This window comes from Ovis canadensis, chromosome 1 (genome assembly GCF_042477335.2).
Source record: "Ovis canadensis isolate MfBH-ARS-UI-01 breed Bighorn chromosome 1, ARS-UI_OviCan_v2, whole genome shotgun sequence".
NCBI classification, from domain to species: Eukaryota; Metazoa; Chordata; class Mammalia; order Artiodactyla; family Bovidae; genus Ovis; species Ovis canadensis.
The window spans coordinates 179302915-179328223 of NC_091245.1; the positions used below are offsets into that span (position 1 = coordinate 179302915).

The window sequence follows — 25309 nt, forward strand, 5'->3', positions numbered from 1 at the left end:
AGCAAGGTTACTTCTTAAGTGGTGGTATGTTCCTCTATCAGGCACATAGCACCTGGTTTTCTTGCAATATTAGCAGCAATTTGATGTCCAAAGCCTAGACTTAGCTCACTGACAGGGAACCTATGTAGCATCTAGGTCTATTAATTGTGCTTTTTACCATGCCATGTACTTTGATGTCTTAGTAACTATGTTCATGCTGCTCCCTTGACCTGAAATTCCATTTCCTCCCTCTGCCCTACTGGGAAATCAGTCTGTATTCAAGGTCCAGTTCAAATTATAGCTCAGTGAAACTTTTCCCTTCAGAGTTAATAACTGCTCTTCATAATTCTTTTTTATCAATTTATATCTCCTCTACTCTAATACCACATTATTCTAGTTATTATCTGTCTTCTCTAGATCAGTGGTCTTCAACAGAACTTGACGGTACTTATCAGTTAAGAATTCATATGTACTCCTCATATGTAGAGTTTATAAATTATATGTGTGCTACCATAGAAGTTTGCTATATGCATTATAAAATATTCAAAAGTGAAAAAATTTTAAATTTTATAAAGTGACATTTGTAAAAGATTAATTATTTTCACTAAAAGAGGAATCTTTGAGTAAATAATATAATCGTACCTCATTTTGAAAGTTAACTTTTTTCCTCACTAAAACATTTCTGAGAAAAGCCATATGATTGAATGTGCTTCATTTGTTTTTTCGTCTTGGTTTTACACTTTTTGATTCAGTGATTAAAAGTTTTAAGTCCATGTTGAGTATATTTTGACACTGGTTTTTATATATGAAAGCTCAGTTACCTCTCGGAAACAAGTCAAATGAAAGATGTACATTTTTAGGGACCTTAACAGTTTTCATCCCAACTACTGTTTTTAGCGCTTGTCTTCATGTTCATGGTGTTTGGTTTTTCACTGTCAATGCTAATCACCCTCACATTAGCTATTTCAGCCCAGTATGGGTTTAGTGTGAGGTTTGTTTAAAGAGGAGTGAATATAAATTTATATTTTATTTGGTTTCTCATTATTTTATCTGAGGGGGCCTTGATTTGTCACATCTAATTAGGTTGCCATGGTTTTATTTCATAATGTAACATGCAGTTTAGGAGTTAGGAGTAAGATATTTGCATTGCCATTTTGGAGGATTGTGTTTTATTATTTGTTCCTATGTTATTGGTGTTCTTTCTGTCAATTCTTTGCAGGAATGACATTTGCCAAGAATAAATACTTACTAGTATTTAACATGGGTTATCGCTGATACCCTCACTTGGTTTATGAGTCAGATGTTCACTTGTCACATAGAGCACCCATGCCATGCCTCCTTTACATGTTTGATTTTTTTTCGTTAAATCTAGATGAATTTTTAGTTCAGCTGAGCTCCCATATGTCGTAATATATCTGTCACAAGATGCAGACTGTGATGAGGGGGACAACCAAGTGAAGATGTAACTGTCTACTTTAATTTGGGACTGTCCAACTCCACACACCCCTTAGGATATTTTGGGTGCCCTGTGTAGCAGGGTGCCACCTGATGCATGGACCTACTAGGGCTACCAGTGCCAATCCATATTAGTACAATGCCAATTTTTATTAAATGCCTTCTCCCTCTCTTTTATTTTTAGATAAGTGATCATTTCTTTCTATACTTTATTGGAAAATAAATAATTTTATGGATTCTCCAACAGTGTTTTGAGGATTTTGTTTTCTTTTGTGAGGAGAGGAACTGTAAACGTTACCCTTGCATTGCTAGCACTTAGAACAAGACCTGACACACATTAGGTTACTATTGGTAATTTGTTGGATGAAAATCTAAGGAGACCCTCTTGATCCAAATAGAGGACCTTCATTAAAAAGTAGTGAGATAAATATATGGATGGATATAGAGGTTTAGATGTCATATTGATAGGTGTTAAAAGGGCTTTTTATGAAAAGTGAGACTGGGGCATATTTATGGTGAAAATTGGTAATATAGTGACATGTAGTGTGGGAATATTTATGTGTTTTAAACCCAAATAAAAGTAAGGAAGATAAATTTGTATAGTATCATATTAAGCTGTGAATTAGTTGATGGATTACATTAGTTTTGTTGAAGGAAATGAAGAAAAAGGGATGAAACAGCGTTTCAGTTAATTGTTAAGATTTGGTTTTGTCACATAAGTATAATAAGGGACTATAGATTTCTATACTAATTTTAAAATGGTTTTAGCAGATTGCCAGAAACACATATTTTAGTCTATAGAATAGTATTTAACTTTGCAAAACTATAAAAGTACCTCAGTTTCAGATGTGAATTAAGTGAGCACATGTTTGAATAGTTTTATGTAGGTTTTATTCACATATCAGAGTGATAACGTGGATTTTAGTTCAATTTAATATCTGTAATATATATATTTTTCAAAAAATAATGAAAGTTATTTGTAACTGATTTTTGATAGTTTTCTCCATAAGACAGATATATGGTGTCTTTATATTTCTATGAATAGGATACTTCAATTGTACTGAGGAATGCTATTTTTCTGTTTTTGGAGGTGGTTTCCAATGTATACAGATTTATAAGCTGCCATGATAACAGGAATATGTTCTTTTGGGAGACATGTACCAGTCCTTTAATGCTAAATATTTGAATGTTTGTCTTTTTGTTTTCTGCTGCTTATAAATGTAAAATTAGATTTAGTAGAACATCTCCTTAAGTGATGGTAAGGTAATGTTGCTTCATGTCAATCACTCAGTAAACTAGCTTGATGTTTAAAAATGCCAAATTTTTCTACATTGCTTACTTAATTTTTTTTTTCTTCTGGTTTTGTTCAAGTATAGAGACTATGTCGATTATGTGGGCAGGGATATGGGGAGGCAGTGTTGGGGCTAAATTCTCAAATTTTGTCAAAAATCTTTAACTTGAATGCAAGAAACTTTAGCTTTTCATTTACATTTCATACTAGTGTTCATCACCCGTTAATACCTTTAAAATCTTAATGCTCTTAAATGTATTATTTCTTCTTTTCTTAATTAAAGATTTGAAGAATTGAAATATCAAAAAGGAAACATGAAATTATGGCATGTATGTACTTGACATAATTAGTTTACCTGTGTGGAGTAGGATATCCAGTTGGTAAATGGAGTCATACCTAAAATCTTACTTTGGACTAATTACGTTCAAAAAGTAACCTGAGTGTTTGAAAAATAATTTCAGAAGTATTACTCTAAATATGGTATAACTTTGTCATTATCATCAAAGTAAGAATACTCAAATTTAAATTCTCCATACTTGGGCAAAAGCGATAGGATCACTTTACTCCTTAGGAAAAGAGAAACTTCTCTTAAAGGGAAAGTATAGACTAGTGTGAAATAGGTAGCATACTTGACACATGGAGATTTTTTAAAAATTTTGCCTCTGACAAGGTGTATGATGTTGGTCAAATAACTTTTGCATTGTAACCTTAAAAGGTTTCAATTGGCCAATTGTTAAAACCTGAATACGAAACTGTAATTTATGTGGTGAGAAAAAGTGATAGTATAGATGAGAAGATTAGCCCTATATCATCCCAAGTCTCTTCTACATTTATAAAAGCAGAGTATATTTGGCTTGGTTTTCAATTTTTTTTCTCATGTAGCACATATTCAAATGGAGTTAGTACTGGTTAGAGATATGAGCAACAATGAATGATGGACCAGGTATGTATTAGCAAATGTATTTGAATGATGAAGCAGGTTTTATTGTTTGTAATAATTGTGTATATTTAGATTCTATTCAGTATTTGAGTTATTGTTGAAATTGGTTACTTGGCACTCACTGGTACAAGATTTTTAGTCTAGAATAAAACTAATAAAATGACACATTAACAAACCCAAGATGTTAGTTTGCTAGGAAATTTGTATAATTGGTAAAGAAGTGAAACATTCTTTTTAGCAATCTAAAACACCTCGTGACTCACATTTGAATAAAAACAGTTGAAAAATACTCCTTAATACAGTATATTTGGAAATTCTATGATGGTAAGTAGGTGAAATATTTCAAAACTGATAGTGCTTTGATTCTATTTAAACTTGTCATGTCTGGAGTCCAGTGGTAACTATTTAAGGAGGTATGTGAGCATCAGTTTAATTGAAGACAAAAGAGCTCTTTATTTGCAAATAGGGGACCCAAAAGAAGAGATTATATTAGATGTTGCAAAAACCATTCTTTCCCCAAAAGGGTGTATGAAGGGTGGGGTAGAGGTTTGTAACATGTCCTAACCTAGCTTTATTTCACCCTGTGTTCTCTCCTATTCATTGACTGAATGACCTTGGGTAGAACATTTAACTTGAGAACAAGAGTATCTTCATTTATAGAATATTACCTTAAATATCTTATTGGTTAGATAAATTGAGTATATTGAAGGTTTTTTGTAACTAGTTGGTCGTTCCTCAAAATTTAGTTATTGGGTGTAATATGGCTGAAATTGTCAAAATAGTACCTGTGCATAAGGATTGATGGTTGTTTTGTAATATCCATAATACTTACATTTGAAAATAATTTTAGTAAATTTTTTTACTTGGGAATTCATAAAATAGGGTGGCTTTTTTAAAAAAATGTGTGAAATGCTAACTATTAAATATGTTTTTAAAATCCTTTTTTATGAAAGTGTTATGATACAGGCTGGAAATGAGAAATTGGTATTCAGAAATTATATCGTGTGTAGTCAGGAGATAGGGAAGAATTTACATAATTTTGTAGTAGAGACACTATCTTAAAGTGTACTATGTATTAAATGTGTGTTAATTAAGGGAAGTTATCTGCAACACATACTGTTTCAGTCACATTTCTGTTTTAAAAACTTAAATTTTGCAATGTCAGTTTTTGACTGTTTATTATTAGAGCTAGGGTATTTTCTGTTCTTTAGTGTTATTTTGCCCTTTCTTGAAGATTTTTGATTTCTTTAATAGAATTTCTTTTAATATAATAAAAGCTGAATATGGTGTTGGCTAACTCCATTAAAGCATACTGAATAGTTTTCGTTTATTGTCTTTTAGAATAAGAAATAGTTTTCATCTTTTTTCTTAAGACATTCTTTGCCCGTAGACTGTAGATTCACTCAATTCATACGTGACGAGGGATATTCTTTTCATAACTTCAAAAAAGTAAAGTTGGAGTAGTAAGGTTACATCTTGCAAAGAGTGTGTGAGCATTAAAAAGAAACATCAAGTTTGGGGTCTTCTGAGCTTGTGGCTGGATAACATTCTTGCACATTGTAGAAATCAGAGGACAGGAATTCGAGAATTCTTTGTAAAATTGCTTGAAAAACCTAATTTTTGTTACTTTTCAGATGTTCCATTTAAGCAGACCTCTTCTATAGCCGTAGCTGGAGCTGTAATTGGAGCTGTCCTTGCCCTCTTCATCATTGCTATCTTTGTGACTGTGCTGTTGACTCCTCGAAAAAAGAGACCATCCTACCTTGACAAAGTGTAGGTAACTTTTTTGCTGGTGTTCAGCTATGAATATTCAGTGTGTGTCAGTCTTTATCATTACAACTACTCATGTGAAAAGTGTGAGGGATAGAAATAAAGATACTGTTAGGTATCTGTAAGATGGCTAGTTTTATCAGAAAGTCTCAAACTACATCTTGGTAAACAGTTGCAAGGGGCTATTAGAGACAAAATATATTCTTTTTTTTTTCTCCTACAGTATATTAAGCATCTTTCCAAATGGTAGCATAATGACCCTTTATGTTTCCTGCCTTCTGAATAAAGATGCAAGTCTTCAATGAAGTAGTTGAAAGACATACAAAAGTCTTAGATTATATATGCCTGTCTTATGTATAAATATAACTTTCAGCTGCCAAGTCATTAAATATGTTGAGTTTTAAAGTTTTTATCTTTAATTTGATTTTGGTGAATTACAAAATGTGCATCTTTTTTATTTAAAGAGAAAGGAATGTTTTGGACCTAATCATTAGATAGAGTTATAAAAAAGAAATTGCACTTTGTTGTATAGTCAAAAGACTGATGTCCCAGTTCACTTAATTCCATCAGCAGCTTTTGTTACTTCACCTGTGAAATGTAAATAATACTTTTCCTGCTTACCTCACATGGCTTTATATGAAAATACTTTTTTTAGTAGATTAGGTCATTTTGGCAAAGGTAAATGCATTCCCCAAGGATATAATAGCCTCTGTTTGTTTCAGGTGGCAAGATTTATAATGGTTTGTAGATTGAAAATCTTAATTTACATGATCCATGTTCTAAGGGTGACCATGGCTTTTGAAAACTAATTTTAGAAGTATTTCCAAAATGTAGTATAAAGTTATTTTTTCATTACCATTTTAAGATACAGTCTTTTGTGTATGTATGCTAAGTCGCTTCAATCATGCCCTCCTCTTTGTGACCCTGTGGACTGTAGCTTGCCAGGCTCATGTGTCCATGGAATTCGCCAGGCAAGGATACCAGAGTGGTTGTCATGCCCTCCTGCATGGGATCTTCACAACCCAGGGATCGAACCCATGTCTCTTATGTCTCCTGTATTGGCAGGCGGGTTCTTTACCAGTAGCACCTCCTGGGAAGCCCTAAGTCTTTCAAATCACTGTTATGACACTTTGGAGGAAAGTGTTTTCCATCACACAGTTGACTATTTTAAAATGTTGGTATGCATGGTCACATGTAAAAAATATGCAGTACTTAATTAGTCATATACTAGTGCTGTGCTTAATCGCTCAGTTATGTCCAACTCTTTGTGACTCCATGCACTGTAGCCTGCCAGGCTCCTCTGTCCATGGGGATTCTCCAGGCAAGAATATTGGAGGGAGTTGCCATGCCCTCCTCCAGGGGATCTTCCCAACCCAGGCATCGAACCCAGGTCTCCCGCATTGCAGGTGAATTCTTTACCGACTGAGCCATGAGGGAAGCCTAGTTATATACTAGATTGCTTGCTTAATAACAGTTTTCAAAAAATCCTTCTATATGGGTTGCTTCTTTTTTAAAATTTTTGAAGAATTATTTCAGATTACTCCTAAACATTAGAACCTGTAAAGCTAGTTTACTTTTTTCCCAATATGATTAATGGAAATGTAAGAATTGAATTAAACATGTGTACTAATACAAATATTAGTATGAGGAAAATATTCTCAAAACTTAAGAGAATCTTGATGGTTCCCCATTCCCCTTTTTTGTTTTGTCTTTTGTGAAATGTGGTAATCATATTTTTTAAACATTTTCATGCAGGATCGACCTTCCACCCACACATAAACCACCTCCTATGTATGAAGAACAGTCTCCCCCTTTGCCTCAGAAAGACCTTCTATATCAAGTAAGTATCCTTGAGTACACTTAAAATGAAATAAAATAAAAACTACGAAGTAGTGTCTGTTTCAAATTTTTCAATATTTATTTCTAAATATTATTTAGTCATTATACATTAAGTATTATATAATAATTTCTCCGAAGCACTCAAGGAATCAAATTTAGTCTACAAATTGGATAAAAGAAGTTATGGCTGGTATAGGTAAAACAAATCAACACTGTATTAGGAGCACAAATTTTGCTTATGACTGAAGACATTATTAATACAGTTTTATTGACATACAGATCTGTTGTATAATATGCATTTTCCTATAAAAAGAAAAATTGAATTTTAAGGTTTAATATGTGATGGAGTGGTTTTTCTCCTTGGCATATGTATTTTGTTTCTTTTCAGTATATACAAGGTCTAAGTTTTTGCTTTCTTTTATTTAGCAACCAAAGGTTTATATTCCAGTTAAAAATATTGAACATGAATATTGGGCCCCATTTTACACTGATGATAATTCAAATTTTCTCCTAAAATCAGGTTACAGAAATTCATGTGAAAATACTGATTCAATCCTTCTGTCTTAGATTCTATATCTAAAGTAATATGCTCTACTTAGGAAAATTTAAGCCAATGGAATGTTTGAATACTTTTATTCTTAAATTTTGGAGAAGGAAATTGCAACCCACTCCAGTATTCTTGCCTAGAGAATCCTTTGGACAGAGGAGCCTGATGGTCTGTTGTCCATGGAGTCACACAGAGTCAGACACGACTGAAGGGACTTAGCATGCATGCATTCTTAATTTTAATTTTTTTTTTGTTTTCTTTCCTCTATCACCCATGGGACTCTAACCCCATATTGGAGTTTTATTACCTGAGAAACTATTCTGGAATATTTTTCTTCTCAAATATGTCCTGTATCTTCAGCCTGAATAAGGCAAATCAGTTGCCCACCAATTAATTATTTAATTTGGAGGAAAAACTTAAAAGGAATATATCTGTTTAGATGTTCTCAGCTTCTGTTCCGTAGATTGACTAGTCGATCAACTGCCTGAATGTGGGGCTACTGCTAAGTCACTTCATTCGTGTCCGACTCTGTGCACCCCCATAGATGGCAGCCCACCAGGCTCCCCTGTCCCTGGGATTCTCCAGGCAAGAACACTGGAGTGGGTTGTCATTTCCTTCTCCAATGCATGAAAGTGAAAAGTGAAAGTGAAGTCGGTCAGTCATGTCTGACTCTTAGCGGCCCCATGGACTGCAGCCTACCAAGCTCCTCTGTCCATGGGATTTTCCAGGCAAGAGTACTGGAGTGGGGTGCCATTGAGTGTGGGGCAGGGAGCGGCATTTCACAGAATGTGCACTCACTGACAGTGGGTACCAGCTTTGTCATCTTGCACAACTTTGGTGTCCTAGAGATGAAGGTGACCTGTCTTTTCAGAACTATTGTTTTAACACAGAGTACAGCTTCACATCTCCTTTGGCAAATGAATTAAATTGATAAGCAGTGTGAAATGTCAGCAAAGGATTTAGCTGGAGGTGTTGTTGACTGCTGCAGATGGATAGGATAGCCGCCTTCTTCCCTCTACAAAGCTGGAAGTTAACTGGAGGATTTCTAGATTCAGGTGAGGGGATAGTTTAAGAATGCTGTTAGTAATTTTTAGTACAACCCTAATTGCATATAATTTTATTCTTGTCCATAAAATCAACTTATGTTACTTTTTAAAATATTTTCAAACTAAATATTTATAAAAGTTTATGAATTGAAAAAAATTACTTGGCACAGATCATGGGACCTGGTTTCAGTTAAGAAAATATAATTTCTATATATGTAAGTGCTGCTAAATAAACACAAAAGGAAGATTTTTCTTGGATGATGTGATAATGGTACAGACTGAAATTTTTATCCTTGGAGTCAGAGAAAGCTTCCTGGATGGATCAGTTTGGAAGTAGGATTTTTGATGCATGTGATAAAATTACTCAATTGTTGATTAGAATAAATTTCATAATCACAGGCATAAATCTAGGTGGAAATGAACAGTTATGTGAAAGAGTAATGGAGATTTTAGAAAGGGAATTGGTGTGACAGCATCTGCAGTGAATAACCCTAGACTTTTGGAGTCAGAGACCACCTAGGATCACTGTAACTTTTTCCTCATCTGTAAAATTAAGCAGGTGAAGATTGACTGTTTCCCTCTTCTAGCTATTAAATTGAGTCTATAAGATATTGCTGAGGGTCACCTGGTTGCGTCATTTTGCTTAGGAGAGTCAAAACAAGTTAGAAATGAAATAATTCTTAATTCTATAAAGATTTTAAGAATAATTTAAGCTAAAATTATTATCCATCAGTAAGATAATTTGTTGTGATTCATGCATTATAGTGTCATATGTTAATTATATGGCTGTTTGTGTTTTAATTAATGTTGTGATACCAAAATGCAAAATACACAAAACTGTTTCCTGGTTACCTAGAAATCTGTAAGTGTGTAATTACTATCTAATTAGCTTCATGCAATGATAACCGTGCTGCAATAGTAAATGCCATCATAATGTTCTGCTTCAGTAGATAACTTGTCAGCTTTAAACTTATGAGGTAATTCCTAATTGAAGTCAGTAGTCCTTAGTCCTTACACCAGGTCATGCTCCCAAATACTACATGGCTTTGAGGAAGAGAGTCCCACTTGTTCTACCCATTGGCGTTCTACCCTTGGGAAACCGCACAAAGAAAAAGATCCTTACTACTTAACATTTGTTTACCATCTTAACCACAGGGAAGCCCGTTAGTTATTCAGTTGCATCCAACTCTTTACAACCCCATGGACTGTAGCCCACTAGGCTCCTCTGTCTTTGGAATTCTTCAGGCAAGAATACTAGAGTGGGTAGCCATTTCCTTCTCCAGGGAATCTTGCTAACCCAGGGATCAAAGCCAGGTCTCCTGAATTGCAGGCAGATTCTTTACTGTCTGAGCCACCAGGGAATATTACCAAACTCATACCTGAGGATTTTCACTCTAAATATAAGCTGGGAAATGAGGCCTAGTATTGTGAAGAGGTAATTTCCTTGAGTGGGAAGCCAACTGTTACCACACTGCAGAGAAGATATGTGGAGGCCCACAAAAATATAAAAAGAAGGAAATAAAAAGAGGAATTTCTTGCCTGGTGGTAAAGACTAATTAAAAAATACTATGGATGATTCACGTTGATGTTTGACAGAAAACAACAAAATTCTATAAAGCTATTATCCTTCAATTAAAAAATTAATGAATATGGAAAAAAAAAAGACCGCCAGCTTGTTATATTATTAGTTGATAATCCTACAAAAGTGAGTCTCCATTTAGGAAACTATATTAACTCATGACATTAAAATATATTTTACCTTTTTGTTATGGCTTATTTTTATAACATTTTAAGTAATATATAAGTATATTTTGGTACAAAAATGCAAATAGTAAAGATATTTATAGAGTTAACTATTAAAGTTCTCTTTCATCCTCCTGTTCCCAAATATATTATTTCTTTCACAGAGGTCACTGTTGTTACAAATTTAAATATCCTCCCAGACTTTTTCCCACATGTTTACTTTGAAGCGTACATCATCCTTGTTTATATCTACAAGTAGTTTAATTTTTAAAAAACATAAATGTGATCATAGAATACATATTGTTCTAGAAACTGCTTTTTTCACTATCACAAAGCAGTATTTTTCAGAATGACTGATGTTGCCTCCTTAATCAAAATCTTCTGTGTTACTAAAAAGGAAGATTCTGGAGCACAGTTTCAGTTTTACTGAATCACAATCCCAGGGGTTGGTGACAGTAGGCATTTTACCTAGCTCACCAGGTAAATTTGGACTTCCCTGGTGGCTCAGATGGTAAAGCATCTTGCTTACAATGCTAGAGATCCAGATTCGATCCCTGGGTCAGGAAGATCCTCTGGAGAAGGAAATGACAACGTACTCCAGTATTCTTGCCTGGGAAATCCCATAGACACAGAGCATGGTAGGCTACAGTCCATGGGGTCGCAAAGAGCCAGACAGGACTGAGTGACTTCACTTTCAGTTCCTTTCCAGGTGCATTTAATGCACATTCATGTTTGAGAACTGTAGCTGTTTCTCTATGTCATTCTTAATGGCTGTAATTGTATTCTACTGTGTTGATACACCACAAATTGCCTAATGATTTTCCTAGGTTGTTTTTTTTTTTCAGTTACATTAATTGTTGCATTGAGCATAGTTTTATATACTTTATTATACACATGTGTTTATAAAATATATGGAAAAAATAGAACTGCTATGAATATTTTTTACATTTAAATAGGTGTCACATTGCTGGCCAAACTAGATGTATTAATTTATATTCCTATAAATAATATCAGTTCAGTAACTCAGGTGTGTCTGACTCTTGACAACCCCAGGGACTGCAGCGCGCCAGGCTTCCCTGTCCATCACCAACACCCAGAGCTTACTCAGACTCGTGTCCATCAAGTCAGATGGTGATGCCATCCAACCGTCTCATCCTCTTTCATTCCATACTCCTCCTGCCTTCAGTCTTTCCCAGCATCAGTTCAGTTTAGTTCAGTTCAGTCGCTTAGTCATCTCCGACTCTTTGCAACCCCATGAACTGGATCACGCCAGGCCTTCCTGTCCATCACCAACTGCTAGAGTCTACCTAAACCCATGTCCATTGAGTTGGTGATGCCATCCAGCCATCTCATCCTCTGTCATCCCCTTCTCCTCCTGCCCTCAGTCTTTCCCAGCATCAGGGTCTTTACAAATGAGTCAGTTCTTCATATCAAGTGGCCAAAGATTTGGAGTTTTCAGCTTCAACATCAGACCTTCCAGTGAATATTCAGGACTGATTTCCTTTAGGATGTACTGGTTGGCTCTCCCTGCAGTCCAAGGGACTCTGAAGAGTGTTCTCCAACACAACAGTTCAAAAGCCACCTCTTCTTAATATCTTCTGCTTCTGTTAGGTCCATAACATTTCTATCCTTTATCAAGCCCATCTTTGCATGAAATGTTCTCTTGGTATCTCTAATTTTCTTGAAGAGATCTCTAGTCTTTCCCATTCTGTTGTTTTCCTCTATGTCTTTGCATTGATCGCTGAGGAAGGCTTTCTTATGTCTCCTTGCTATTCTTTGGAACTTTGCATTCAGATGCTTATATCTTTCCTTTTCTCGCTTTTCGCCTCTCTTCTTTTCACAGCTATTTATTGTAATTGGCATTGTTCAGTCTCTAAAGTTGTGTCTTACTCTTGGCAACCCCATAGATGGCTGCACGCCAGGCTTCCCTGTTCTTCACCGTCTCCTGGAGTTTGCTCAGATTCCTGTCCGTGGAGTCGCTGCTGTTATTTAACCACATTATCGTCTGCCATCCTCTTCTCTTTTTGACTTCAATCTTTCCCAGCATAAGTCTTTTCCAATGACTCAGTTCTTTGCATCAGATAGCCAGAGTATTGGAGCTTCAGCATCAGTCCTTCCAGTGAATATTCTGGGTTGCTTTCCTTTAGAATTTAATCTCCCTGCAGCCCAAGGGACTCCCAAGAGTCTTCTCCAGCACCACAATTCAAAGGCATCAATTCTTTGGTGTTCAGCCTCGTTTATGGTCCAACTCTCACATCCATACATGACTACTGAAAAAAACCATAGCTTTGACTATATGGACCTTTGTTGTAAAGGTTTTTAATACACTGTCTAGGTTTGTCATAGCTTTCCTTCCAAGGAGCAAGCATGTTTTAATTTCATGGCTGCAGTCACAATACGCAATAATTTTGGAGCCCAAGCAAAGAAAATCTGTCTTTGCTTCCACTTTTTCCCCGTCTGTCTGCCATGAAGTGATGGGACCGGATACCATGATCATTGTTTTTTGAATGTTGAATGTGTATTTTTATTCAGTTCAGTTCAGTTCAGGTCAGTCACTCAGTCGTGTCTGACTCTTTGCGACCCCATGAATCGCAGCACGCCAGGCCTCCCTGTCCATCACCAACTCCCAGAGTTCACTCAGACTCCCGTCCATCGAGTCGGTGATGCCATCCAGCCATGTCATCCTCTGTTGTCCCCTTCTCCTCCTGCCCGCAATCCCTCCCAGCATCAGAGTCTTTTCCAGTGAGTCAACTCTTCACATCAGGTGGCCAAAGTACTGGAGTTTCAGCTTTAGCATCATTCCTTCCAAAGAAATCCCAGGGCTGATCTCCTTCAGAATGGACTGGTTGGATCTCCTTGCAGTCCAAGGGACTCTCAAGAGTCTTCTCCAACACCACAGTTCAAAAGCATCAATTCTTCGGCGCTCAGCCTTCTTCACAGTCCAACTCTCCCATCCATACATGACCACAGGAAAAACCATAGCCTTGACTAGACGGACCTTAGTTGGCAAAGTAATCTCTGCTTTTGAATATGCTATCTAGGTTGGTCATAACTTTTCTTCCAAGGAGTAAACGTCTTTTAATTTCATGGCTACAGTCACCATCTGCAGTGATTTTGGAGCCACAAAAAGTAAAGTCTGGCTCTATTTCCACTGTTTCCCCATCTATTTCCCATGAAGTGATGGAACTGGATGCCATGATCTTCGTTTTCTGACTGTTGAGCTTTAAGCCAACTTTTTCACTCTCCTCTTTTACTTTCATCAAGAGGCTTTTTAGTTCCTCTTCACTTTCTGCCATAAGCGTGGTGTCATCTGCATATCTGAGCTTATTGATATTTCTCCCGGCAATTTTGATTCCAGCTTGTGTTTGTTCCAGTCCAGCGTTTCTCACGATGTACTCTGCACAGAAGTTAAATAAGCAGGGTGACAATATACAGCCTTGACGTACTCCTTTTCCTATTTGAAACCAGTTTGTTCCATGTCCAGTTCTAACTGTTGCTTCCTGACCTGTTTACAGGTTTCTCAAGAGGCAGGTCAGGTGGTCTGGTATTCCCATCTCTTTCAGAATTTTCCACAGTGTATTGTGATCCACACAGTCAAAGGCTTTGGCATAATCAATAAAGCAGAAATAGATGTTTTTCTGGAACTCTCTTGCTTTTTCCATGATCCAGCAGATCTTGGCAATTTGATCTCTGGTCCCTCTGCCTTTTCTAAAACCAGCTTGAACGTCAGGAAGTTCAGAGTTCACGTACTGCTGAAGCCTGGCTTCGAAAATTTTGAGCATTACTTTACTAGCATGTGAGATGAGTGCAATTGTGTGGTAGTTTGAGCATTCTTTGGCATTTCCTTTCTTTGGGATTGGAATGAAAACTGACCTTTTCCAGTCCTGTGGCCACTGCTGAGTTCCAAATTTGCTGGCATATTGAGTGCAGCACTTTCACAGCATCATCTTTTAGAGTTTGAAATAGCTCAACTGGAATTCCATCACCTCCACTAGCTTTGTTTGTAGTGATGCTTTCTAAGGCCCACTTGACTTCACATTCCAGGATGTCTGGTTCTAGATAAGTGATCACACCATCGTGATTATCCAGGTCATGAAGGTCTTTTTTGTATAGTTCTTTTGTGTATTCTTGCCGCCTCTTCTTAATATCTTCTGCTTCTGTTAGGTCCATACCATTTCTATCCTTTATCGAGCCCATCTTTGCATGAAATGTTCCCTTGTATTTTTATTACTTTGTCTTAATTTGGTTAATGCATTTTATGATATATCATTTTCTTTACTTTTCCTTGTCAGTATCAACAATTAGGAAATTTAGTGAGTTTATTCAAAGACAGTAGTTTTTCTTGGTCACTAGCATTCCTTCAATATCTAGTATCCTCAGGAGACATAAATAATAGTATTTTGTGGTCCTTGGTAATGAAGTAGCCATTATCTCTCTCTATGTTCTATTCATCTGTATCAAAAACAGTAATTAGTAGAGAGAAGATGCTTACTAAAAATTTTAAGATATAATAATAGTAAGTGGTACATGTAAGACAACATGTGAGTCATGTTGTTACCTCTTGTTTTCAGTAGAATCAAATGGGATTTAATAATCTTGTTATAATAAAAAGATTCAAATTCACTTATTTTGACTTGCTATAAATTATAGAAATACTCTAAGAAACTTTATTTCAGACTTACTGTATACATGTAAACCAGCATGAATCTGGGGAACCTGGAGAGATGATTTCTAAAGATTCTGAGTTTAATTGCATTTTAGTATTTTTAATGGTACTACCAGCATAAGAACATTTATTATGTGATTTTTCAGAAAGGAGTTGAAATCTTACCTTGATTCTGATTGTTTCTGATTTGTAGCTGAAGTGAGTGGGAATGTTTGGACCATCTTAAAAAGGAAAAAGAAAAAAAACAAAACAGTAGTTCCCTCAGAACTATTTCTAAAAAATATTGAATTATTTTATGTAGATTAAATAAGAGAAAAGAGCTGGCTTCATCCCAGTCACTAATACTCATTACCAAAAAAATAAGAAATAATGAGATGATTAAAGTAAAATACTAAATGTTGGCCTTTTAAGATGTTCTGAGCAATCCAGAGAGAAGATCTAATTGACACCTTTTTGTAAGACTTTTTATAGTAAAATTCTTCGTGGTTCTATCTGTGATAAACATCTCATTTTCTTTCTTCCCTTTGAACCTATAAATAAGGTGTAAGAACTGATTTATTATAAATATTACATATTCATTATTCTTAATAGATATGTATTTGTGAGTCTTCTGTTTTTCTATTTTCTTAATTATAAAATCTTTAGAAAGAGAAACTGTGAGTTACTACTGCCTTTGTAACCTTTCTTTGTATCTAATAAACTTCACTGTACAAAGCTACTCAGTAATTGTTGTTGAGTTACAGTGGTAGTGAAATTAATTCTTTGCAAAGTCACAGTTTCCTGAGCTAATTGAGGATTATTTCAGGAATTTGGGGGGAAAAGAAGACATCAAAGTCTTTAGTAGTGGCACCTCATCCTTCTACTTCTGTAACACCTAGAAAATTTATTTTAAGCTTCTTGGACTTTTATAGCCAGTCCATCAGTAATTTTGAGTAAGATGATGTAAGTGAAGTGAAATAGCTCAGTCATGTCTGACTCTGTGAACCCATGGACTGTAGCCTACCAGGTTCTTCTATCCATGGGATTTTGCAGGCAAGAGTACTGGAGTAGGTTGCCGTTTCCTTCTCCAGGAGATCTTCCTGATCCAGAAATCAAACCTGGGTCTCCTGCATTGTAGGCAGACACTTTACCGTATGAGCCACCAGGGAAGCCCAAGATGATGTAACAAGTTGCCAATCTTTTCCCAAGATTTAATCACTGTCAACTCCTAATAACTGGAAATGAGCATCCTCTTTTTGACATAACCACCAGAATACTTTTCAGGCACCTCATAAACCATGTTAAAGTGTCAAATATTAACTCAGATTTAATGCTAAACTTTGGAGGAATAAAACTGTTTTAATGCCTCAATACTACTTGAGAACTCCTGAAAAAAAGTATTATCCTAACCATTAATTTACTTAAATTGTAGTTTTTGCTTTGATTTTTAAAGAATTAAATTTAGACTATTCATACTTCAGGTGTAGTCAGTATTAAATTTTGAGTGGTTTATTTGAGATCTACATTAAATTCATACTGCCATCAAGGAATTATAAGTCTTAATTAAAGGTGACTCTTGATTGACTCATGAGTAATGTGGAGTAAAAGATCTATTGAAATTAAATACAGTAAGCTAAGTACAGTGAAATTTTCATCCAAATTTTAGGGGACCTAATAGCATTCTTAAAAGCAGCCATGGTTTTAGTTGGGAGAGGTTCCTTTTCAGTTACAGAGAAATCTGAGAGAGCTGTTATTTAAATGTTCAGAACAAACTAACACTGTTGTTTTCAGAGAACAGACTACTTATTAGTTAATTTAATTTTATATAGACATTAAAAATCAAACTTTGAATTTGGTTATTTAGTTTTAATTTTCATCTCAGCAAATTCTTGAAGTTATTTTGACGTGTTAAATATAAAAAATTAGTAAACACCACGCATGAACTTTTGAGAGAGTAATGTAATGATGTATTATTTTAGATAAATATTACCCATATGTTTGAATTTACAGTGTTCATTTATTCATTCAGTGAATTACAGTAAACCATGCTGAGTGATTTTTTTTTTTTTTAGTCTCTTCCTAACTAGATTCAATTATGGTTAAATGAAGCTGACCTAAACGGAGTGTTGCTTTAGGCAGCTCTTTTCGTATTGTGATGTATGCAGAGAGGGCAATGGCATCCCACTCCAGTACTCTTGCCGGGAAAATCCCATGGACAGAGGAGCCTGGTGGGCTGCAGTCCATGGGGTTGCTAAGAGTCAGACACGACTGAGCGACTTCGCTTTCACTTTTCAGTTTCATCCATTGGAAAAGCAAATGGCAACCCACTCCAGTGTTCTTGCTGGAGAATCCCAGGGATGGGGGAGCCTGGTAGGCTGCCGTCTATGGGGTCGCATAGAGTTGGACACGACTGAAGTGAACTTAGCAGCAGCAGCAGTGTCAGTGAGACCTCTGTGCCTACCACAATGCCTGACTTAGCATCAGAGAATAATAGTGATGAACAGAGATTAATAATAGAAATCAATAGAGATTAATTTAGTACTATTTGTTACTGCCTGTTAACATGAAAGCACTATGGGAAGACTAACTCAGGCTGTTGATTATTATCAAATGTTCCAAACATATTGGGACACCAATCTTGTATCCTATAATTTCCAGGATTGCCCTGATTTTACATATTCATGCTTTAGTGTCACTATGTATTTTGGGCTCCAAAATCATTGCAGATGGTGACTGCAGCCATGAGCTTAAAAGACACTTGCTCCTTGGAAGGAAAATTATGACCAACCTAGGCAGCACATTAAAAAGCAGAGACATTACTTTGCCAACAAAAGTCTGTCTAGTCAAGGCTGTGGTTTTTCTAGTGGTCATGTATGGATGTGAGAGTTGGATTATAAAGAAAGCTGAGCACCAAAGAATTGATGTTTTTGAACTGTGGTGTTGGAGAAGACTCTTGAGAGTCCCTAGGACTACAAGGAGATCCAACCAGTCCATCCTAAAGGAGATCAGTCCTGAATATTCATTGGAAAGACTGATGTTGAAGCTGAAACTCTAATAATATGGCCCCCTGATGTGAAGAACTGACTCATTTGAAAAGATCCTGACTCTGGGAAAAATTGAGGGTGGGGGGAGAAGGGGATGACAGAGGATGAGATGGTTGGATGGCATCACTGACTGGATAGACATGAATTTGAGTAAGCTCCAGGAGTTGGTGATGGACAGGAAGGCCTGGCATGCTGCAATTCATGGGGTCGCAAAGAGTCAGACATGACTGAGTTACTGAATTGAACTGATCCCCCATTTGGGGGGCTTCCTTGGTAGCTCAGCTGGTACAGAGTCTGCCTGCAATGCAGGAGACCCCGGTTTGATTCTTGAGTTTGGAAGATCCCCTGGAGGAGGGCATGGCAACCCATTCCAGTATTCTTGCCTGGAGAATCCCCATGGACAGAGGAGCCTGACAGGCTGCAGTCCATGGGGTCACAAAGAGTTGGACACAACTGAGTGGCTAAGCACAGCACAGCATCTCCAATTTTGAGACTTTCTTGCATTTTCCCAAGCCTTTTCTCTAACTTTTAAATAGTGTTTTCTATCTGTAAGTACGTGGGAGAGAAGGGGGCAACAGAGGATGAGATGATTAGATGGCATCACCGACTCAATGGACATGAGTTTGAGCAAACTCCAGGAGATAGTGAAGGAAGGGAAGCCTGGCATGCTACAGTCCATGGGGTCACAAAGAATCTGACATGACTTAGCGACTAAACAACAAATAGTCCATTCATTGTCTTTAAAAAAAAACTTCAGTGATAAAGCACAAGCCATATATATGTACTTTTCGTGCTACAAGTTAGAAATTGATTAGAAATACTAAATTAAATTCATGATCCTTACAATGCCAAAAATTAAGAAACTTTTAAAAAATGGAAAAACATTCTAAAGGGTTTGTTTTGGGTAAAGTAGTCAAGACTCCTGTTTATCCTTGGGTGAATTAACTTTAGTCATTTGATCTAGAGCCACTGCATTATTCCATTTTCTTATATAAATATAGGAGTCTTTCACTCTTTCTGCATTTGTAGTCAGTCAGATGAGTTTCCACAGTTACCAAACTACCATATTACAATTTCTTGTACCTGGGTGTGATGGTAGACATGGTTACTGCTCTCTTTCCCCAGAGACTTGCTGTCGGCACTGGCTAAGTTAGACTGTGGCATGATTCCAGATTTATTTTGTTGATTCTCTGACACATCATCTAAACAAGATGTTTGTCCCCTCAATTTTATGTACTCTCTTTGCTTACCTGCTGCTAAGTCACTTCAGTTGTATCCAGCTCTTTGCAACCCTATAGACTGTAGCCTGCCAGGCTCCTCTATCTGTGGGATTTTCCAGACAAAAACACTGGAGTGGGTTACCATTTCCTTCTCCAGGGGATCTTCCCAACCCAGGGATCAAACCTGCTTCTCTGGTTTCTCTTGCATTAGCAGACGGATTCTTTACCACTAGCGCCAACTGGGAAGCCCTTTGCTTTCCTGATATTTGCTTAATTAGAAATATGTGCAGGGCAAGCAGTTAGCCTGTTGTTCATTCAGTGTTTTTAATGTATTGCTTGCTATTTGGGAATCTGATTCTGAAAAGAAGCCAGCCCCAAAGTGAAAAGTGTTTCTCTGGGTGTGTAAATTTAAAAATTATTTTTATAGTTTGGACTATTTTATTATTGAGGAATTAATAAGCCATTATGGGGGGGAACTTACTTATATAGAGAGGTACTTTGGTTTGAATCATTGGTGCTTCCATGCAAATATTTTTCAAAAATCATTAAGCTTGTTAAAATCATTTACATATTTACAAAAATGCACAATTCTCTCTACCTCTGTGTGCTGATTACTAGCACATATGTATGTAATATATTCAAGGTTATCTCCTGATGACTTGCTGTAGGTCTGTTTCTTATTTTTCAAGAGAGCAAGCTTAAGTTCATTTAGCATTTCTGTGATTACAAAGTTACTTCTTTGGTTTTTCCACAGAACTGAATTCCTTGATGATTTCCTATTGTTCCATTGGTTTGGGGAGTATAATTTTTCTTTGTAACTTTAGAAAACAGCTAGTATCAGAAGATGAAGGGCATAGGAGCACAGATTTTAATACTCAGTATAAAGAAGACCTATCCAATAGTTAGGGTCTGTCTGATAATGGGGCTGATATCTCAAAAATAATACATATTTCCCAGTGGGCCTTGTTGGGAAAAGGACTCAGCTGATGTCTCTTATTGTATGTTATAGGAATCATTTCTAAATTAGGAGTAAAGTTGAATTTTAAGGTCCATTCTAGTCCTATCTGCTGATTTTTCTTTCTTTTTTTCCCCTAAGTAAATAATATTGGTGTTAGGTTGAAAAACAACATCGGTGTTACTTGGGACCAGTGTTCTTCATAGATATTTCAATTTGATTCTGAGCATATTATTTTACTATATGATTAGTTAGTTTGTTAATGAGTTACTAAAAGCAGTAACATTAGAGGTAACTGACTATTTGTGTTTTCACTGAGTTTGATTTCAAGATCTATTTCCATGTAGTTTTATTGTCTTCATAAAAAGCAATTTGAGAAAGGAAAAATTACTTTAAATGTTTTCACCTGTTTTTAAGGAAGAAAAATATTTTCTTCTTAAAATGCAAATTATACATTGTTTTATGGTTGGTTTTCAATTAATGACTGACTGCCCACAAAGATTCTGAAGCTTAAAATACACTTTGAATGAAATCTTTACAGTGCCTTTAACTACAATGAATAAATGATGAAATATAAAACTTGGTAACTGCAGAATATTTCATGTATATAAGTAACTTCAGAAGAAAGAGAATTTAAAGGTCTTTGAAAAGGAATACTTAGCTTTATAATGATTCCTATTTTAAATTCATTGGCACTTTACAAAGGTAATAGTCTCAATTTCAAATGTTTGGTGGGCATTAATTATTTACACTGTCTATCCTCTTTATTAAAAGAAATGCCATGTAAATGTATTTGTTTGAAACATTTTAGATGCTTTTTTGCTGGTACATGTATTCCCATGGAAACCACAAATACCCCTTTTGAAATATGATGTAAAATAATAGCTTTACAAACCTGAGAAATCATAGGCTATATCTAAGAAAAGGTAGGCTGCAAAACTGAACATTTTTGCTGTGATTACTTCTTGCTGAGATATGAGTTGCATGTAAAACTGTAAAGCCATGTGTGTGTACATGCAGTTTACAAAACAAAGTAATTATACTAGATCACAAAAATGCAGAATAGAAAAGGAAAAAGGTGATGAATTAGGCCTCATTAGAATTAAAAATGTTTGATCTTGAAAAGACATCAGTAAGAAAACAAAGGCAAACCAGAGATGGAAGAAAATATTTGCAACACATATATCAGACAAAAGAATTATATCCAGAATAAATAAAGAAATATTGCAACTCAGTTATCCCTCAGTATGAGGGGTGGGGAGAAACTGGTTCCAGGACACCCTGCAGATACCAAAACCTGCATATGCTCAAGTCCCTTATATAAGATAGCATAGCATTTGCATATAACCTGTGTACATTCTCTCATATATTTAAATCATCTCTCATTTACTTTATAAATACATTGTACTTAGTACAATGCAAACACTTTGTAAGTATTTGTAAATAAGAATTAATACTGTGTAAATAGTTACCAATGTGTGGGGAAATTAAAGTTTTTCAATTTGGAACGTTCTGGAAAATTTTTTCAAATTTCTTTCTATCTGTAGTTGGTTGAATCCTCATATGGGGAACTCACAGTTATGAAGGGCTGACTGTATAGACATTTCATCAAAGAAGATGTGCTAATGGTTAATTCGAACTTTAAATTTTATAAGTCTGCTCTCGTATTTGTTTAGTTTATATCAGTTCAGTTCAGTCGCTCAGTCATGTCCGACTCTTTGCAACCCCATGAACCGCAGCATGCCAGGCCTCCCTATCCATCACCAACTGCTGGAGTCTACCCAAACCCATATCCATTGAGTCGGTGATGCCATCCAACCATCTCATCCTCTGTCGTCCCCTTCTCCTCCTGCCTTCAACCTTTCCCAGCATCAGGGTCTTTTCAGAAACTCCAGCACTTTGGCCACCTATTGTGAAGAGTGGACTCATTGAAAAAGATCCTGATGCTGGGAAAGATTGATGGCAAGAGGAGAAGGGGATGGCAAGAGGAGAAGGGGATAGCAGAGGATGAGATGGTTGGATGGCATCATTGATTCAGTGGACATGAGTTTGAGCAAACTCTGGGAGATAGTGAAGGACTGGGAAGCCTGGCATGCTACAGTCCTTGGAGTGCAAAGAGTTGACACAACTGAGTGACTGAAAAACAAATGACAAATTCTCATTTTCAACAATACGTGAACCATGAACTTCCAGATGTTCTAGCTGCATTTAGAAAAGGCAGAGAAACCAGAGATCAAATTGCCAACATCTGCTGGATCATTGAAAAAGTAAGAGAGTTCCCGAAAATCATCTATATCTGTTTTATTGACTATGCCAAAGCCTATGACTGTGTGGATCACAGTAAACTGGAAAATTCTGAAAGAGATGGGAATCTCTATTGGGATGGGAATTCTCTGATGGGAATACCAGACCACTTGACCTGCCTCTTGAGAGATCTGTATGCAGGTCAGGGAGCAACAGTTAGAACTGGACAAGGAACAACGAACTGGTTCCACGTTGGGAAAGGAGTACGTCAAGGCTGTATATTGTCGCACTGCTTATTTAACTTACATGCAGAGTACATCATGAGAAACGCTGGGCAAGAAGAAACACAAGCTGGAACCAATATTGCCAGGAGAAATACCAATAACCTCAGATATGCAGATGACACCACGCTTATGGCAGAAAGTGAAGAGGAACTAAAAAGCCCCTGGATGAAAGTGAAAGTGGAGAGTGAAAAAGTTGGCTTAAAGCTCAACATTCAGAGAACTAAGATCATGGCATCTGGTCCCATCATCTCATGGCAAATAGATGGAGAAACAGTGGCTGACTTTATTTTTTTGCAAAATCATTGCAGATGGTGACTGCAGCCATGAAATTAAAAGATGCTTACTCCTTGAAAGGAAAGTTATGACCAACCTAGACAGCATATTAGAAAGCAGAGACATCAATTTGCCAACAAAGGTCCATCTAGTCAAGGCTATGGTTTTCCCAGTAGTCATGTATGGATATGAGAGTTGGACTATAAAGAAAGCTGAGGGCAGAAGAATTGATGCTTTTGAACTGTGGTGTTGGAGAAGACTCTTGAGAGTCCCTTGAACTGCAAGGAGATCCAACCAGTCCATCCTGAAGAAGATCAGTCCTGGGTATTCATTGGAAGGACTGATGTTGAAGCTGAAACTCCAATCCTTTGGCCACCTGATGCAAAAATCTGACTCACTGGAAAAGACCCTGATTCTGGGAAGGATTGAAGGCAGGAAGAGAAGGGGATGACAGAGGATGAGGTGGTTGGATGGCATCACTGACTCAATGGACATGAGTTTAAGTAAACTCCAGGAGTTGGTGATGGACAGGGAGGCCTGGCATGCTGCAGTCCACAGGATCACAGAGTTGGACACGACTGAACAACTGAACTGACCTGAACATTTGTTCTCCTTAAATCTGTGGATACTTTGCACTAGAGTGTGCAAGGAAATGCTAGAATTTTACCTTAATTTAGTGTTGTCTATTTTGAGTCCTGAATTTCAGGCATCTAATCAGACTTTTACAGTTACTACCAGCTACTCAGTCTATTGAATCAAAAATACTGATCTAGTACCATGTTTATAAACATGTTCTGTTTGACTCATTATTATATTCCTACTACCTGATTCAAAACTGTTAGTATCTTCTTCCACCTAGGTTCTGAAATTTTTATCTCTATAAGCTGGCCAAAAAAAAAAAAAAAAACCTGGAAAAATCTTGCAATTTGGGAGGCCACACTTAGTAGTTTACTATATTGATGTAGAAAATGAAGCAATGCCTTAAAAGGAAAAAACAAAAACTGTAACCAGCTAAAAGAAAATAGTTGGCACTTAGCGCATGTTACCTAGAAATCTCCTAAAGTAAATCTACCATTTCATTATGTATATTAATTTTTTCCCACTTTATCACAGGCAGCAGTGCCTCTAAAGTTTATCCCACCGTGTAATAGGATCCCCTTTTCTTCAACTTCAGCAGCGTTTTCCTTAACCTTCCTTAAATGCACACCGAAAGTCTCCTTCAAATCCGGGAAGCTTCACTAGCTGTCTCTTCAGCACCCTGCCAACTGTTGTATTTTCTTTATCTATTCTTCCATCAGTGAACATTTAGATTATTTGCTCATCTTGGCTATTGTGAATTATGCTTCAGTGAACATGGGAATGGGAGAGAAGTCACTGTGAGATTCATATTTCAATTCCTTTGGATATATACCCAGAAAAGGCATTGCTGGATATTATGGTAGTTCTTTTTTTAATTTTAAAACTTGCATGTTGTTTTCCATAGTGCCTGTACCAGTTTACATTCCCACTAGCAGTATACATGAGTTTCCTTTTCTCCACATCCTCACCAGCATTTGTTATCTCTTGTCTTTATTCTAATAGCTGTCTTAATATATGTTATTTGTTTTTTGCTGTTGAGTTGTGTGAGAACCTCTTACATTTTAGCTATTAACCCCTTATTGGAAATAGGTTTGTCAGTATTTTCTTTCATTTCATTTCTTTCTTTCAATTTCCATAGGTTGCCTTTTCTTTACTGTGCAGAAGCTTTTTAGTTTCTTTGCTGTGTAGAAGCTACTTACTTTTGTTTTTGTGGCCTTTGCTTTCATTGTTAAATCTAAAAAGTCATTGCCAAGAAATATTGTTTCTTCTAAGAATTTTTTTTTAAGTCCTCAATTCATTTTGAGTTGATTTTTGTGTATGGTGTAAGATAGTGGTCCAGTTTCATTCTTTTGCCTGTGGCTGTCCAGTTTTCCCAATACCATTTATTGAAGAAAATACAGTTTCCTCATTGTATATTCTTGGCTCCTTTGTCAAAATTAACTGACCATATTATTA

The 25309-nt window shown here is 36.4% G+C and overlaps 1 protein-coding gene across 1 annotated transcript in view; it reads left to right on the forward strand.

The window, feature by feature from the left end:
- Positions 1 to 25309, forward strand: part of NECTIN3 (nectin cell adhesion molecule 3) — a 120780-nt gene that overhangs the window by 70574 nt on the left and 24897 nt on the right. The window contains exons 6-7 of the mRNA XM_069552941.1: positions 5300 to 5438; positions 7191 to 7275. Of these exons, the coding sequence (XP_069409042.1) occupies positions 5300 to 5438; positions 7191 to 7275 (224 nt within the window). The remainder of the gene's footprint in view (positions 1 to 5299; positions 5439 to 7190; positions 7276 to 25309) is intronic.